Raw genomic sequence first — 14,741 nt, forward strand, 5'->3', positions numbered from 1 at the left:
TTTAGCATTTCTATAGCGCTACAAGGCGTATGCAGCGCTGCACAAACATAGAAGAATGACAGTCCCTGCTCAAAGAGCTTACAATCTAATAGACAATACAATTAAAAATAAAGTAAGCAAATCAAATCAATTAATGTGGGTAGGTGGAGGCGAGTGGTTACAAGTGGTTATGAGTCGAAAGCAATGTTAAAGAGGTGGGCTTTCAGTCTAGATTTAAAAGTGGCCAAGGATGGGGCAAGACGTAGGGGCTCAGGAAGTTTGTTCCAGGCGTAGGGTGTAGTGAGACAGAAGGCACGAAGTCCCCTCTTTTAATAACAAGTAGATAAAGAGATTGTTTGTACTTGCACTTTGCACCATTGGACAATTTTATGTGGATATAATATTGTGCATAGTAACTTTCTGTAGATATAGCATGCATATTTTATAAAACACATTCCTACAGTGTTTTGAAGTTTTCTCAGGTTATCAATAGAAATCAAACAAAATAAAACATGGAAAAGAAAATAAGATGATACCTTTTTTATTGGACATAACTTAATACATTTCTTGATTCTTGACGTTTTCTCAGCAACCGGTTTGGATTTTAACAAGAGATTTTATTAACTTATTTAGTTGTCATACTTATGTATTATTGTTAAACAACATTTAATTATCTTAAGCTATGTTGATGTTACTGACATTTTAGTGTTACTATCTAGTGATTTTTGCATATTAAAAATGTTCAAGCTAAAACATAGTAAAATAACATCATTCAAATGATACGATTAGTAGTGTGTCAGAATTTTGCAGTCACTGTGAATGCTCAAAGTGTCCACCCTCAGCTTTAACACAGGCCTTCAGTCGCTTTGCGAAGTTCTCCACAGCTTTGACAATCAGTCCCTATGGAAGGCTGTCCCAGATTATCTGCAGTGCTTCCTTGAGTTCAGCACTTGTTTACTGCTTTGGGTGGAGCTGGTGACAGGCCTCCAACATAGCTTCCCAGACATGGCAGTCCAAGGGGTTTAGGCCTGGTGAATTTGTTTACAAAAGTCTATGTCACTGTGAAATCATTAACAGTAAGCTTGTACTCCCTTATTTTTTTTTCAAATAATTGCAGTTTTATAGTGCAAACATTTTTGAACACATGAAAATTGCTGAGTGGTCACACTAAAAAGTCAGTAACTTCACTGTAATTAAAGATAATCTCATTCCACTTGGCACATGAACGTAGATAATACAGCAAATCCAAGTTGTAAAATTTCACCTTGAAATTCCAAGTGGTTGCTGAGAAAACAGCAAAAAACTCTAGGGGGTTTGCCTCAGTTTTTTATATCTCAACTCTGCTCTGCTCTGCTCAAACTACACCCGAGTACATACACCTCCATACAGTACAAAGTCAAGTACATACACGCATTCAGCCACATAATTTTCTGCATATAATACATTGTTACACATGTAAATGCTTTACAAAATTACCCCAAAATGTTCAAATAGAAGTCTGTACGATGGTCACGCATTTGTCTGACAGTGGGGGGTGGGGAGTAATTAACAAATACCCCTGTATTTTCTCACTCTTGAACATGGAGATCTAGTTTCCCCATCCCTGCCTCCCCCAGGTTTTTTAATGTTGAGTAGATAAAACCCTTCACCCCCATTTCTTTACTGTTAAATTGAAGTTATAAGAAGTGCAATGCAAAACCAATGTAGCACATACAGATGCAAATTCCGAGCATGGTTACTAACCATTTTCCTAAATGTCTGTGATGCCATAGAGTTTGTTTTAAAATATCATTTAATAAGAGGACTGTTTCCCATCTACACCAAAGCCTTCTCTCCAGGTTGTGCTGGCCAAAACTGTTTGCAGGTATAGAGTCCGCTTGCCCTGTTCCTGTGATGTTATCTGTGTTTCCTGTAGAAGTATACACATCTTGGGCTTGTCCTGGTGTGGCTGAATGCACATAAACGACTAAAAGAAAAACAAAGAAATGTAAGGTAACATACGTGGAAGGGCATTTTTGATATGACGTCTAAGTTAGACTTTAGATGTTTTGCAAAAAAACGTCCAAAATCTGAATAAGAAAGAAGTTCATTTTCCAAAAAAGAAAAATGTCTATCTTTTGTTTTTGAAAATACTGTTTCTAACAAGGTTTTGTGCTTTGGACGTTTTGTTTTTTTGGTCCATTTTCAAAAAAATATAAAAAGAAATCCAAGTGAAAAACGTAGAAACTCAAGCCATTGGGGTGTAGGAGGGGCCAGCATTTTTAGTAGATTGGTCTCCCAGACATCCCAGGAGACAAATGGGGCACCCTAGTGGACTTCAAAAACATGCTCCCAGGTACACATCTCACCGTTGCTCCCTTACTTTGTCTGCTGAGTCCCCCAAAACCCACCCAAAACGCACTGCCCACAGCTATACACAAGAGCCCTTATGGGTGAAGGGGGCACCTATATGTGGGTACAGTGGGTTTCTGGTGAGTTTTGGATGGCTCACAGTTTCCACCACAAATGTGACAGGTAGAGGGAAATAAGGATCAGAGTCTCCCACACCATAGTGCACTGAATTGCACTGACCGCAACACTACTCCAGGGACCTGCATGCTGCTCTAATAGACCTGGCTCTAACATCAGAGGCAATCATAGAGGTTGCTAAATCATATTTGCATTTACATTGGTGGGGGGTAGGAGAGGGTCAGTGACCACTGGGGTGTATTGGGGGGGGTCACCCCTGATTCTTTCCAGTGGTCATCTGGTCATTTAAGGTACCCCTTTGTGCCTTATTCATTATAAAAACAGGTATAGCTCAAAACGTCTTAGTTTTAGTCCTGGGTGGTTTTGTTTTGTTCCATTATTGCTGAAAAACATCCAGGTGTTAGGAACGCCCAGATCCCGCATTTAACACGCCCCCTTGTGATCTGAATGCACTTCTGATGGACTTCTTAGAAAAACACCTAACAATTGGTTTTAAAAATACCAATTTGGCCATTTTTGTGAGAAAAACGTCCAAATACAGATTTATGCCACTTTTTGGACATTTTTCTCCTTTGAAAATGAGCTCCATAGTAATATAGTAGATGACATATAGAGACCTGTATGGTCCATCCAGTCTGCCCAACAAGATAAACTCATAGTATAAGGTATGATGTGTTTCTACATATGCTTACATGATCTTCATTTGCCCTTTCCATTTTCAAGGCATAGACCATAGAAGTCTTCCTGGCACTGGCCTTGTTCTCCAACTACTGAAGTTGTTATTGAAGTCCCACTCAAGGATTTAGATAATATACAAGAAAGGGGTGATTGCAGTGGGTCTCAAATTTTCTCGGGTCATAGCATCCCTAGACTACACATTTTGTCTCAGGTCTCCTCCTCCCCCCCCCAAAAAAAGATGCTGAGTACTACCTTTGTTGGCGGGGATGCCCAAGCCCTAACAGCTGAAGAGGTCCACTGCCTGAACAGCGAGCAAATTGGTGGCACGCTTCAGCCACTGACAGCAGAATTCCCACACATGCCCTCCTTCCCCCTTTCCATCCAGTGTCTGCCCTCGTTCTCTCCCCTTCCATCCAGGGTCTTTCTTCTTTCTTTTCCCCCTTTCATCCAACCACTGCTATCCTTTTCCCCCTTCCATCCAGCGTCTGCCCTCCTCCTCTCCCCTTTCATCCAGCATCTGCCCTCCTCCTCTCCCCCTTCCATCCAGCTGCCCTTCCATCTAACTTCTGCCCTCCTTCTCTTCCCCTTCCATCTAGCCTCTGTCCTCCTTCTTTTCCCCCTTCAACCCAGTGTTTTCCCTCCTTCTCTCCCCCTTCCATTCAGTGTCTGCCCTCCTTCTCTCCCCACTTCTATCCAGACTAAGGCCCCTCTCTGTTTCCCCCAACTAATCCAGTGTCTGCCTCCTCTCTCCCCCTCCCCCACACCCACCCCTGCCACTGCTGCTTCTCTACACCAGCAGCAGCAAAGCAAGCCACAGCCACCATAAGGCAGGATTCTTCATTCTCATGGCTGCCGGCTGTGCCCCAGAAGAGGATGTGACTTCTGAGAGGGCAGACCATCAGCCGCGCGTATGGAGAGTCTGGCCCCACGGTGGCTGCAGCTTGTTTTGCTGCAGCTGCTGCTCATTTAAAGCAACAGTAGTAACAGCTTGGATGACAGCGGGAGGTGGAGAAAATATGCCGCGGCACCCCTGTGAGTTCACTGCGGTGCTCCGTTTGGGAACAGCTGGGTTATTGTTGGGAGTGTGAATGTTGCTGTAAATGCTGGAAGAGTCAGAAAGCTTTACAGAGAAGAGAGGCTGGGTGATGGGGACAACAACTTGGGAGTGTAACTGTGTGACTGAAGAAGAAACAGGCTGTGAGAGTTAGAGGAACTCAGGGAGAGAGTATGAGGTATGATGGGGGAACTCAGGGAGAAAATATGGGCTATGATGAGGGAACAGAGCTAGAAGGAGACATGATTTGGGAGAGAGGAAAAGAGCAGGCAGAGAGGTCACAAGATGCAAAGGAAAGAGAAGCTGAAAGAGATGGATTGCATGATTGGGAAAAGAGGGGCTGAGAGAAAGGTAAGAGGAAAGACATCATGACAGAGGGAAGAGACATGAAGGTGACAATGGTGAGAAGTGGTGTGAGGAGGTGACACTAGAAGGAAGTGAGATGAAAGAAGGTAAAGAGACAAGCTATGGAGTGTCAAACATTTGGAGTAAAGAGAAATGAAAGAAATGAGAAGACTAGAAAGAATTCATAAAAGACAAAGAATATGAAGGCGGAGAGGAGGCATAAGAGAAGTCCAAGAATAAGCAGAGACAGAGGATATAAGACAAACTATAGAAACAAAAGCAAAGGTTTCTGTGCTAGCTGGGATGGGTCGAGAGTAGGGAAAGCTGGTATTGTGCCATTCTTCTGCAGCCCTATGGTCACCAGGATATACGAGTTATTATAGTGAAGAAATGAGGGGGAGCAGAGGAAGTTTTGGCAGTATGTGATGCCATGATCTGAAAAAGCTTTGTAATGGAGGACCTATAGCCAAGTCTCAAACTGAAAGAGAAATGGAGAGGAACATCATTTTCCTTTTTTACAAAAATAAAACAATCATTCTGCCTGAGTGTGGGTGGTATGACTAGGCCAGGTTGGACTGGAAGGCATATGACTGTGGGACAGATAGACTATGGGTAGGGGAGGGGAGGGGAGGGAGGAAGGAGGCAGTAGAGTATATTGGTAGGGATGAGTTGGGGTTGGGGAGCAAGAGAGACTGGTGGGACATTCAGTGCTTCCCTAACTCTTCTTTTAGCCATCCGTCCTTCCAGGGTATGCACTACGTGCTGTGCCCTACATCTAAAATATATCCTTACCAGTTGTACCCATGAACCTGCCATACTTTGTTTTCATTTTTACAGACATGATAATGTGTGCCAAGTTGAGAACCCCCAATCATTTTGAAAAGTTGGCTCCTACGGTGCTAATTGGCAACAATTTGAATTTATGTGCCTATCTTGCTAGGCGGTATTCTATATAGAAGCATGCATAAATTTTCTAGTGCACAACTGAAAAGGGGGTATGGCCACAGGAGGAGCATGGGCAGGTCATGCACGTTCATTATAGATACACGCAGTATTACAGAATCAGGGGGTTCCGTGCATAATTTAGGCACGGGGATTTACACCAAAGTTTAGTTGGTGTAAACCCTTGCAGATCCTGGCGCTAAGTGCTATTCTATTAATGGCGCCCAACTCAGAGCATCATTTATAGAATAGTGATCAGTGCACTTTTTTGGTACTCAAATTTGAGTGTCATTTACTGAATCTACTCCATAGTGTGTAGGTGCCAGTAGTCTAATCATTTCCACATGTATCTGGTGCAAAAATGTTAGCACTCTCATTACAGAATTACCTATTAAGGGGTATATTCTATAAGTATTGCCAAAAAAATCAGTGCCAAAAATGTAACGCTCTTAGTGCAATTCTATAAAGAGTATGCGTCCTTTATAGAATCATGCTTAGGCATAAACTGCACCTAACTGTAGGCACCTGCAATTAGGCCTGCTACGAGCAGCATTAACTGCAGGCACCTACAGTTAGGCTTAGTTTGGCTGTATTCTACATCAACACGCATAACATTTGGGAACGCTCCCAGAAACACCCCCAAATATGTACATTACAGAATACGATATGAATGCAAATCCTAATTATTGCTCATTAGTGCTGATAATTGGTTATTGTCACCAATTATCACCGTTGATTGGCTCATTACAAAGTTGGCTCATGCCCAATTTAACATGCATAACTCTTAGCGCCATATATAGAATTTGGACTTAATTGCGCAATTCCATAAAGAGTGGTAACAGTTATGTGCCAAAAAATCTGAGCACTAATCTAGTATTCTATAATGGCAAAAAAGTGCACCAAATCTGTTACAGAATACTAGTGTAATCTGGCAGTTACACACGAACATTTAGGTGTACCTACTGACATAATGCCTATAGCAGGCATAAATGCAGTATTCTGACAGTATTCTATAAGTTACACGTGTCGCTTGGCAACATACGCATGGCCTGCCCACGCCCCTCCCACATGAACACTTCCCTTACAGTTATGCACTAGAACAGTGGTTCCCAATCCCGAGCCTGGAGGCACCCCAGCTAGTCAGGTTTTCAGGATATCCACAATGAATATTCATGAGCTAGATTTGAATGCATGCAAATCTTGCTCATGAATATTCATTGTGGATATCCTGAAAACCTGACTGGCTGGGGTACCTGCAGGACCAGGTTTGGGAACCACTGCACTAGAACACAGGCACCAAATTACAGATCAGCACCTAGTATTCTATAATGGAACTTAGGTGCTGAGACTCCATTATAGAATATGCCCTCACTGCCTCTCCTTGGAGCCCTAAATGGAGCCATCCAGTCATGCAATTGCCCCCTTAAGTTACAGGTTTAAAGCACACACATACGCAGACACACACATACACAAGGAAGAGCTGTTGCTTACTGCATGCAGTGCAAGTAAGCCCTTACATCTATTAAAGCAATTTATCAGAATGTCATGTTATCAGATCTACAGCAGAAATTATCTAGCAGTGCCAGCCAGTGTCTGCAATAAAATGAATGTGATTCTAAGAATCAAAAGCATCTTTTTTATCTAGTATGAACTCAAGGACCGCAGTTTGCTCAGGTGTTCTAGAGTGCCACCAAATTCATTACACACCGGAAAGGTTCACAAAGCTCTGCCAAAAGATAAAAGCTGAAGATAAGAAAATAACTGGAACCTCTGTTTCAAGGATCAATTAAGCTCTTACTGCCACTTCAGACAGTGGAAATCATGCAAACCTAGGCAACAACTCACAAGTCAGACTGAAAACAAGCTGCGATGAAAAGATTTATTTTCTTTAAAAGTATTGTAAGAAAAATCTGCCATTCTACAACCAGAGTGTGATTCACATACTACAGTGCCAAAAACTTAGGTCAGTTCAAAAGAACTGAGAGCCTTTGCAGCTTCCGGGGAACTGGGTTCGATTCCCACTGTAGCTCCTTGTGACTCTGGGCAAGCCACTTAACCCTCCATTGCTCTAGGTACGAATAAGTACTTGTATATACTATGTAAACCGCTTTGAATGTAGTTACAAAAAAAAAAACCCACAGAAAGGCTGTATATCAAGCCCCATTCCCTTTCCCTTTCATTAAACAGGGCTTTTACTTGTATACCCAATACCCCTTAGTGGTCACTGACTCCCTCCCACCCCCCCCCCTTTTCTTCAATAAAGAAGTTTTTATGATACTGTCTCCAGGATTTGTATTTCCGTGGTCAAACATCCCACTTTTTACCTATATCTGTGTTTTCCCGTGGGGCGTTCGAGTTCTCTGCTTGATTGTGGATTTTTTTTTAATACAGTTACAGAACATAAGTCTAAAGTAGAAGTAACCCAGATTGAAGTGCTGCTACAAAAGCACAACACATATTTATTGCTATTAACGGGTAGATGTAAATCACTTGTTTACTCTTTCCAAAAATACTAGGACTAGGGGGCACGCAATGAAGCTACAAAGTAGTACATTTAAAACAAACAGAAGAAAATATTTCTTCATTCAACGTGTAATTAAATGCTCAAATTCGTTGCCAGAGAATGTGGTAAAAGTAGTTAGCTTAGTGGGGGTTTAAAAAAGGTTTGAATAGCTTCCTATAAGAAAAGTCCATAAGCCATTATTAAAATGGACTTGGGGAAAATCCACTGCTTATTTAGCAGCATAAAATGTATTGTACCATTCTGGGATCTCGCCAGGTACTTGTAACCTGAATTGGCCACTGATGAAAACAGGATGCTGGGCTTGATGGACCTTTGGTCTGTCCCAGTATGGCAACACTTATATACTTATGTAATAGCCCTTATGGATGAAGGGGGCATCTATACGTAGGTACAATAGCGCTTTGGTGACTTTGGAATGGGTCACAGTGTCCACCACAAGTGTAACAAGTAGTGGGAGATAGGGACCGGAGTCCCCCACTCCTTAGTGCACTGCACCAACCACTACACTCCTCCAGGTATCTGCATGCTGCTGTAATAGACCTGACTTTAACATCAGGCTGTCACAAAGGCTGGTAAGTCATATTTTTATTCATATTTTTTGGAGGGGTGGGTGGGAGGGAGTCAGTGACCACTAAGGGGTATTGGGGAGGTCACCCCTGATTCCCTCTAATGGTTATCTGGTCAGTTAGGACACCTTTTTGTGCCTTATCCATTATAAAAACAGTTCTAGTAGCGCTTTAGAAATGATAAGTAGTAGTAGTAGTAGTTCTAGTTCAAAACGTCTTAGTTTTAGTCCTGGACGATTTTGATTCGTTCCATAGTAACATAGTAGATGATGGCAGATAAAGACCTATATAGTCCATCCAGTCTGCCCAACAAGATAAACTCATTGTATGAGTTACTTTATATGTATACCTGACCTTAATTTGTCCTTGACATTTTCAGAGCACAGACTGTAGAAGTCTGCCCAGCACTAGCTTTGCTTCCCAATTACCGGTGTTGCCACCCAATCGCTTCTGTGGATCCATTCCTTTTGAACAGCCTCAATATTACAACACCATGCCAATAGTCTGAAGAATTGTTTTATTATTATGGCCTCAGCATAGTCACATTCATTATGATAATGATTAAGCCAACAATCCAGGAGCATAGCTACCATTGAGCAAGCCTGGCAAAATGCCCAGGGCTGCAAAATGGTAGCAGCTGCCTCAGGTTGCACTTTCTCCCTCCCTCCCCATGCTCAGGTCCAATAGTGCACCAGCTCTCCCCCACTACTGGTCCTCCACACACAGCAGAGACAGCATTGAAATCTGCCTCTCTGGCCATCAGAGCATTTCCAGTGAGCGCCCTGCCTCTTTGATTCAAATTCTTTTGGGCAGGACATAGGAAAGACCCCAACCAGCCAGAGAGGCAGGTTTCAGTGATCTCTCTGCCACGTGTGAAGGACCGGCAGTGGGGGAGAGCTGGTGCGATGCTGGACCCACACAGCCATGGGAGGAAGGGGAGGGGGACAGAAGGGAAATATGACAAACTCAGGCACGGAGAGATACCAAACTGACTTTAGGGATGAAGACCTGGAGCAAAAGGGAGGGGGAAGAAGGGGGCAGATGCTGGATTCTAGAGGGGTTGGGGTTTGGGGAGAGAGAGAGAGAGAGAATGGAACAGGGGAGAGAAGGGGAAAGATGCTGGACAAACAAAGGGAGGGGGAGAGAAATGTCAGACAATGAAGAGTTCAGGGGTGCAGAATGAAGGGAAGCTGGACATACGGAGGAACAGGGACAATGAAGATGTGCTGACCCTTGAGAGAACACAGGCACAGGGGGTGCAGGTGCTGGACTGTGATGGGCAGTGGGGGTAGGGAGCAGAGAGAGACTGGACCAGGGGACAAATGCTGGACCAACAAAGGGCAGGGAAGACTACTACTACTATCATTTCTAAAGCGTTACTAGACATATGTAGCGCTGTAAACTGGACATGAAGAGACAGTCCCTGCTCAACAGAGCTTACAATCTAATTAGGACAAACAGGACAAATAAGGGATAAGAGTGGCTCAGGAAGTCTATTCTAGGTATATGGTGCAACAAAATAAAAGGAACAGAGTCTGGAGTTAGCAGTGGAGGATAAGGGTACAGATAAGAGAGATTTACTCAGTGAACAGAGTTCCTGGAGAGGAGTGTAGGGAGAGATAAGGGTGGAGAGGTACTGAGGAGCTGCAGAGTGAATGCACTTGTAAGTCAATAAGAGGAGTTTGAACTGTATGCAGAAATGGATAGGGAGCCAATGAAGTGACTTGAGGAGAGGGCTAATATGAGCAAAGTGAGACTGGCGAAATATAAGTCGTGCAGCAGAATTTTGAACAGATTGAAGGGGAGAGAGATAGCAAGTTGCAATAGTCTAAGGAAGAGGGGATAAGAGCGTGGATAAGGGTTATGGTGGTGTGCTCAGAAAGGCAAAAGGACTAATTTTGGTGATATTTAAAGGAAAGGACTAATTTTGGTGATATTAAAGAGGTTTTAGCAGTCTGTTGAATATGAGCAGAGAAGGAGAGAGAGGAGTCAAAGATGAACCCAAGGTTACGAGCTGATGAGACAGGGAGGATGAGTGTGCTACCTACAGAGACAAAGAATGGGGGAAGAGGAGAGGTTGGTTTAGGGGGAAAGATAAGAAGTTCAGTCTTGGTCATGTATAGTTTCAGATGGCAGTGAGACACCAGGCAGCAAAGTCAGACAGGAAGGCTGATACTTTGGCTTGGATTCCTGCTGAAATTTCTGGTGTGGAGAGGTAGATCTGGGAGTCATCAGCATAAAGGTGATACTGAAAACCATGGGAAGAGATCAGAGTGCCAAGATGGAGAAAAGAAGAGGTCCAAGAACAGATCCCTGGGGTACACCAACTGATAAGTGGGCTAGAAGTGGAGGAGGATCCACCAGAGTATACACTAAAAGAACGATGGGAGAGACAAGAAGAAAATCAGGAAAGAACAGAGCCCTGAAATCCAAGTGAGGACAGCGTATCAAGGCGTAGACGATGATCAACGGTGTCAAAAGCAACAGATAGATCGAAAAAAGATGTCGATAGAGACCTTTGGATATGGCCAGAAATAGGTCATTGGAAACCTTAGCAAGCGCTGTTTCAGTTGAATGAAGAGGGCAAAAGCCAGATTGAAGTGGATAAAGAAAAGCTTGAGATGAAAGAAAGTCAAGACAATGGTGGTGAACAGCACCATCAAGTATCTTGGATAGGAAAGAGGAGGGAGATGGGGCGACAGTTGGGAGGACAGATAGGGTCCAATGAAGGTTTTTTGAGGAGTGGTGTGCCAGATAAAAGGGATGACAGTAGGCGAGATAGTGCTAAGTAGATAGGTAGGAATAGGATCAGCGGGAAGAGATAGTTAGTTTTGTGGAGGAAAGAAAATGTGCAGTTTCCTCTTCAGTGATTTCAAAAAAGGAAGAAAAGGAGGCAGGGGTTGAAGGAGGGTTGAGAGAATGGACCAAGGGAAGGAGAGGTGGAGGTGACTTGCTTGAGAATTCAAGTTTAATCTTTTGAACTTTATCATGAAAGTACTCAGCCAGAGTCTGGGGAGAAAGTGAAGGGGGAGTTGGAGGTGAAGACACTTTGAGGAGAGAGTTCAGTGTGGCAAAGTGATGTCAAGGGTTTGAACCAAGATAATTTGTCAACTGGATGTAGTAGTCCTGTTTGGCAAGTGAAAGAGAAGACTGGAAGAGATCAGCAAGAATTTGAAATGTATGATGTCAGAATGGGCACAGGATTTCAGCTAAAGGTGTTTGGCAGAGCGGGCACAGGAATGTAGGTAGCGGATTCTAGAGGTCAGCAAAGGCTGGGGTTTAGTACACCTTACAGAATAGGGAATGGGAGCAGCGAGAGTATCCAGAGCAGAGAAGAGATTAGTATTATAGGAAGAGACAGCCTCATTGACAGATCTGGATAACATAATGGTTGAGAAGAGATTTGAAAAACTGGAGGACAGAGTAGAAGGGTCAACAGCCTGAAGATTCCTAAATGTTTTGGTTGAGATTGGACAGGATTTGGGGGAGGGTGTTTAAGTGTGAAAGTTATCATTTGATGGTCAAAGAGGGGAAGAGCTGAGGTGCAGAAACTGGAGAGTGAGCAGTTTGAGAAGAAGATAAGATCAAGACAGTGGCCATTCTGGTGAGTGAGGGTAGTGGAGCACAGTTAAAGATTGAAAGAGGATGTTAAAGCGAGAAACTGAGAAGCATAAGAGTCAAAGGGATCATTAGCATGAATGTTAAAATCCTCAAAAATGAGGGAAGGAGATGAAGGTTAAAGGTTGAAGAAAGAAGGAAAGCCAGGTGTCAAAGTCAGTGCGAAAGGAAGAAGGGGGGGGGGGGGGGGGGGGGGGGACCAGAGCTGAGAGAGACAGAAGGGAAGAGTGACATCCTGAGCCTGCATGCTTTTCACTGCAGCCCCGACTACGTAAAATTACTTTTAGACCTCAGAGGGAGGGAGGGCAGGGGATCTCGGAACTCGGCGGGGCGGGAGGGAGGGAGATCCCGAACTCGGAGGGAGGGATTCGGACAAGATGCATCGGAGCACCTAGGTTTTAGAGGAGGAAAAAGGTGCGTCTTATAGTCCAAATTTTTTTTTCCTATTTCCCTCCTCTAAAACCTAGGTGCGTCTTATGGTCCAGTGCGTCTTATAGTCCGAAAAATATGGTACATTATTTTCCACCTCAACCAAAACATGTCTCCAGAAAACACCTTAATTAAGGAACGGCACTTTTCAGATGGCTGATTTATGCACAAAAATACTTTTAACCCATGCAAATGGCTTTGAAAATTGCCCCCAAACAGCATGAGAAATGAACCCCTGCAGCTTAAACAGCTGAGAAATGTCTTTAGTGCTGAGAGTACTGCTAATGGCAAGGAATGGCAATGGTCAGAGCTAGAGAAGTATGGGAAGATGTAACTAGGAGGGCCAATTTGTGTTTATACTACCATCCTATTACTCTGTGGCTAGAAATATTTCAAACATTACCTGACATGCGATGAAAATACTGCAACACAAATGCAATTAGAGTTAACACAAGAAGGGTTCCACTGAGATATACCTGCAAAAGAAATCAGCATTATATTATTCCACAACATTCCTGAAGCAAGAACACCACCAACACAATATGAAAATCAGCAGGATAGTGCAAAGTGCAAAACATACCACTGCTGACTGTAAAAGGCTATTCCACGTGACCTTCAGGTAAAAATACAGCAGAGCCAATGAACACGGGCTAACTGAATCTTGGTTGCTGTGAGTCCAGCACCTACAAATAAATGAAAATTCCTGCAATTAATGTTCTCATCTTTTTTATAGGACTACACTGCACAGTTTTAGATACTTATTCTGCCAGTACATATGCTTGTCTTTTCATCTTTCAAATCTTAGGAAAATCTCTGACAGCACAGTTAGCAGGCACAAATTGGCAGGCAGGATGGAACAAATGGCCTTTTTCTGCAGACACCTTCCATAACCATAGAGTAGGTTCTCATATCATTTATTGGAATATTAACATAAGAACATAAGAATAGCCACACTGGGTCAGACTAATTGTCCATCTAGCCCAATATCCTGCTTCCAGCAGTGGTCAATTCAGGTCACATGTACCTGACAAAATCCCAAACAGTAGCAAGATTCATGCTACTGATCCCAGAGACAAGCAATGGATTTCCTCATGTCTATCTCAATGTAAAAACATGGGCTGGATCCCTTCTTCCTTATGGGGTCCTGAAACTTCAAAAAAAGACATCACCTTTTTTTATGTTGGTTCAATAGAAAAGCATGATTCCAGCTTTCTCCAAGACTGATAAGCCTACTCCAATTTCTTTTTGTCCTTCTTTTAATTATTTCTATTTAAAAAATAAATCCTCAAAAGTTGTATTTGCAGAAGAAAACTGATTCTGTAACTCTCTCACCACTTCCCTCACATTTCTCTTGCCTCAACTACAAGTCCACTATTTGATAGGTACCATGTCTGCGGGTGCAGCAGATACTTGTGCATCCCCCGGTATTGAACAAACTCTTTCATTTTGTTGGGGGAAAGGTAATTATGTTGAGTGTAGCTGGTTCTGATGTACCTGCACTGAAAGTACATGTAAACCACAGAAAGGCAGTATATTAAATACATGACACTTGCCTTTACTTTACCTTTTCAACCCATTCTCTTTGGTGCAAATGTCCTATTTTAAATTGCTGTACCAGATAAGAGAACCTTACCTCTCAGCTTAAGACCTTCAAATATATGGCAAAATAAGCAAATAACAAATGCAGTCTTACCTTTTGTACAGCTCCTCAAGGATGGACATGTTACTGAAGCGAAGGGTGGTGTCAATTTTTAAATGGTCTAGAATGTATCCTGGTAAGCCATAGCCCTCTTCAATTAGCATGGCCAAGTTGAAGAAACCCTAGAATGTATATGCATGTGACAAAAATTAAAGAGACACCATATTAGAAAATGCACAGAAAGGATTGCAACAAACAACCAGAACCTTTATTTTTCTTATGAACTGTTTCACAACTAATGTAATATTTCCTAATGCCATACTCACAGGAAAAATATTATTGAATTTGTAGGCAGTGGTCTAACAGATTACTGAAGTCCTGAAAGAAAAACATTTTTAATTCCCTTTGCCATGGGAAGAATAATCCAAATGATAGTTAACTTGATGCTAGGGTCCACCTTAGGAATCAGCACTCAAGAAAAAGATCTAGGTGTCATTG

At 42.8% G+C, this 14,741-nt stretch overlaps 1 protein-coding gene across 2 annotated transcripts in view; it reads right to left on the minus strand.

The window, feature by feature from the left end:
- Positions 1–1,123: 1,123 nt before the first annotated feature.
- SEL1L3 (SEL1L family member 3) overlaps positions 1,124–14,741 on the minus strand; it is a 163,975-nt gene continuing 150,357 nt past the window's right edge. For both annotated transcript variants that reach the window (XM_030191255.1, XM_030191256.1), the window contains exons 21-24: positions 14,298–14,425; positions 13,185–13,287; positions 13,008–13,080; positions 1,124–1,945 (exon numbers count right to left, since the gene is read on the minus strand). In XM_030191255.1, the coding sequence (XP_030047115.1) occupies positions 1,656–1,945; positions 13,008–13,080; positions 13,185–13,287; positions 14,298–14,425 (594 nt within the window). In that variant the 3' untranslated portion in view covers positions 1,124–1,655. The remainder of the gene's footprint in view (positions 1,946–13,007; positions 13,081–13,184; positions 13,288–14,297; positions 14,426–14,741) is intronic.

This window comes from Microcaecilia unicolor, chromosome 2 (genome assembly GCF_901765095.1).
Source record: "Microcaecilia unicolor chromosome 2, aMicUni1.1, whole genome shotgun sequence".
NCBI lineage: Eukaryota > Metazoa > Chordata > Amphibia > Gymnophiona > Siphonopidae > Microcaecilia > Microcaecilia unicolor.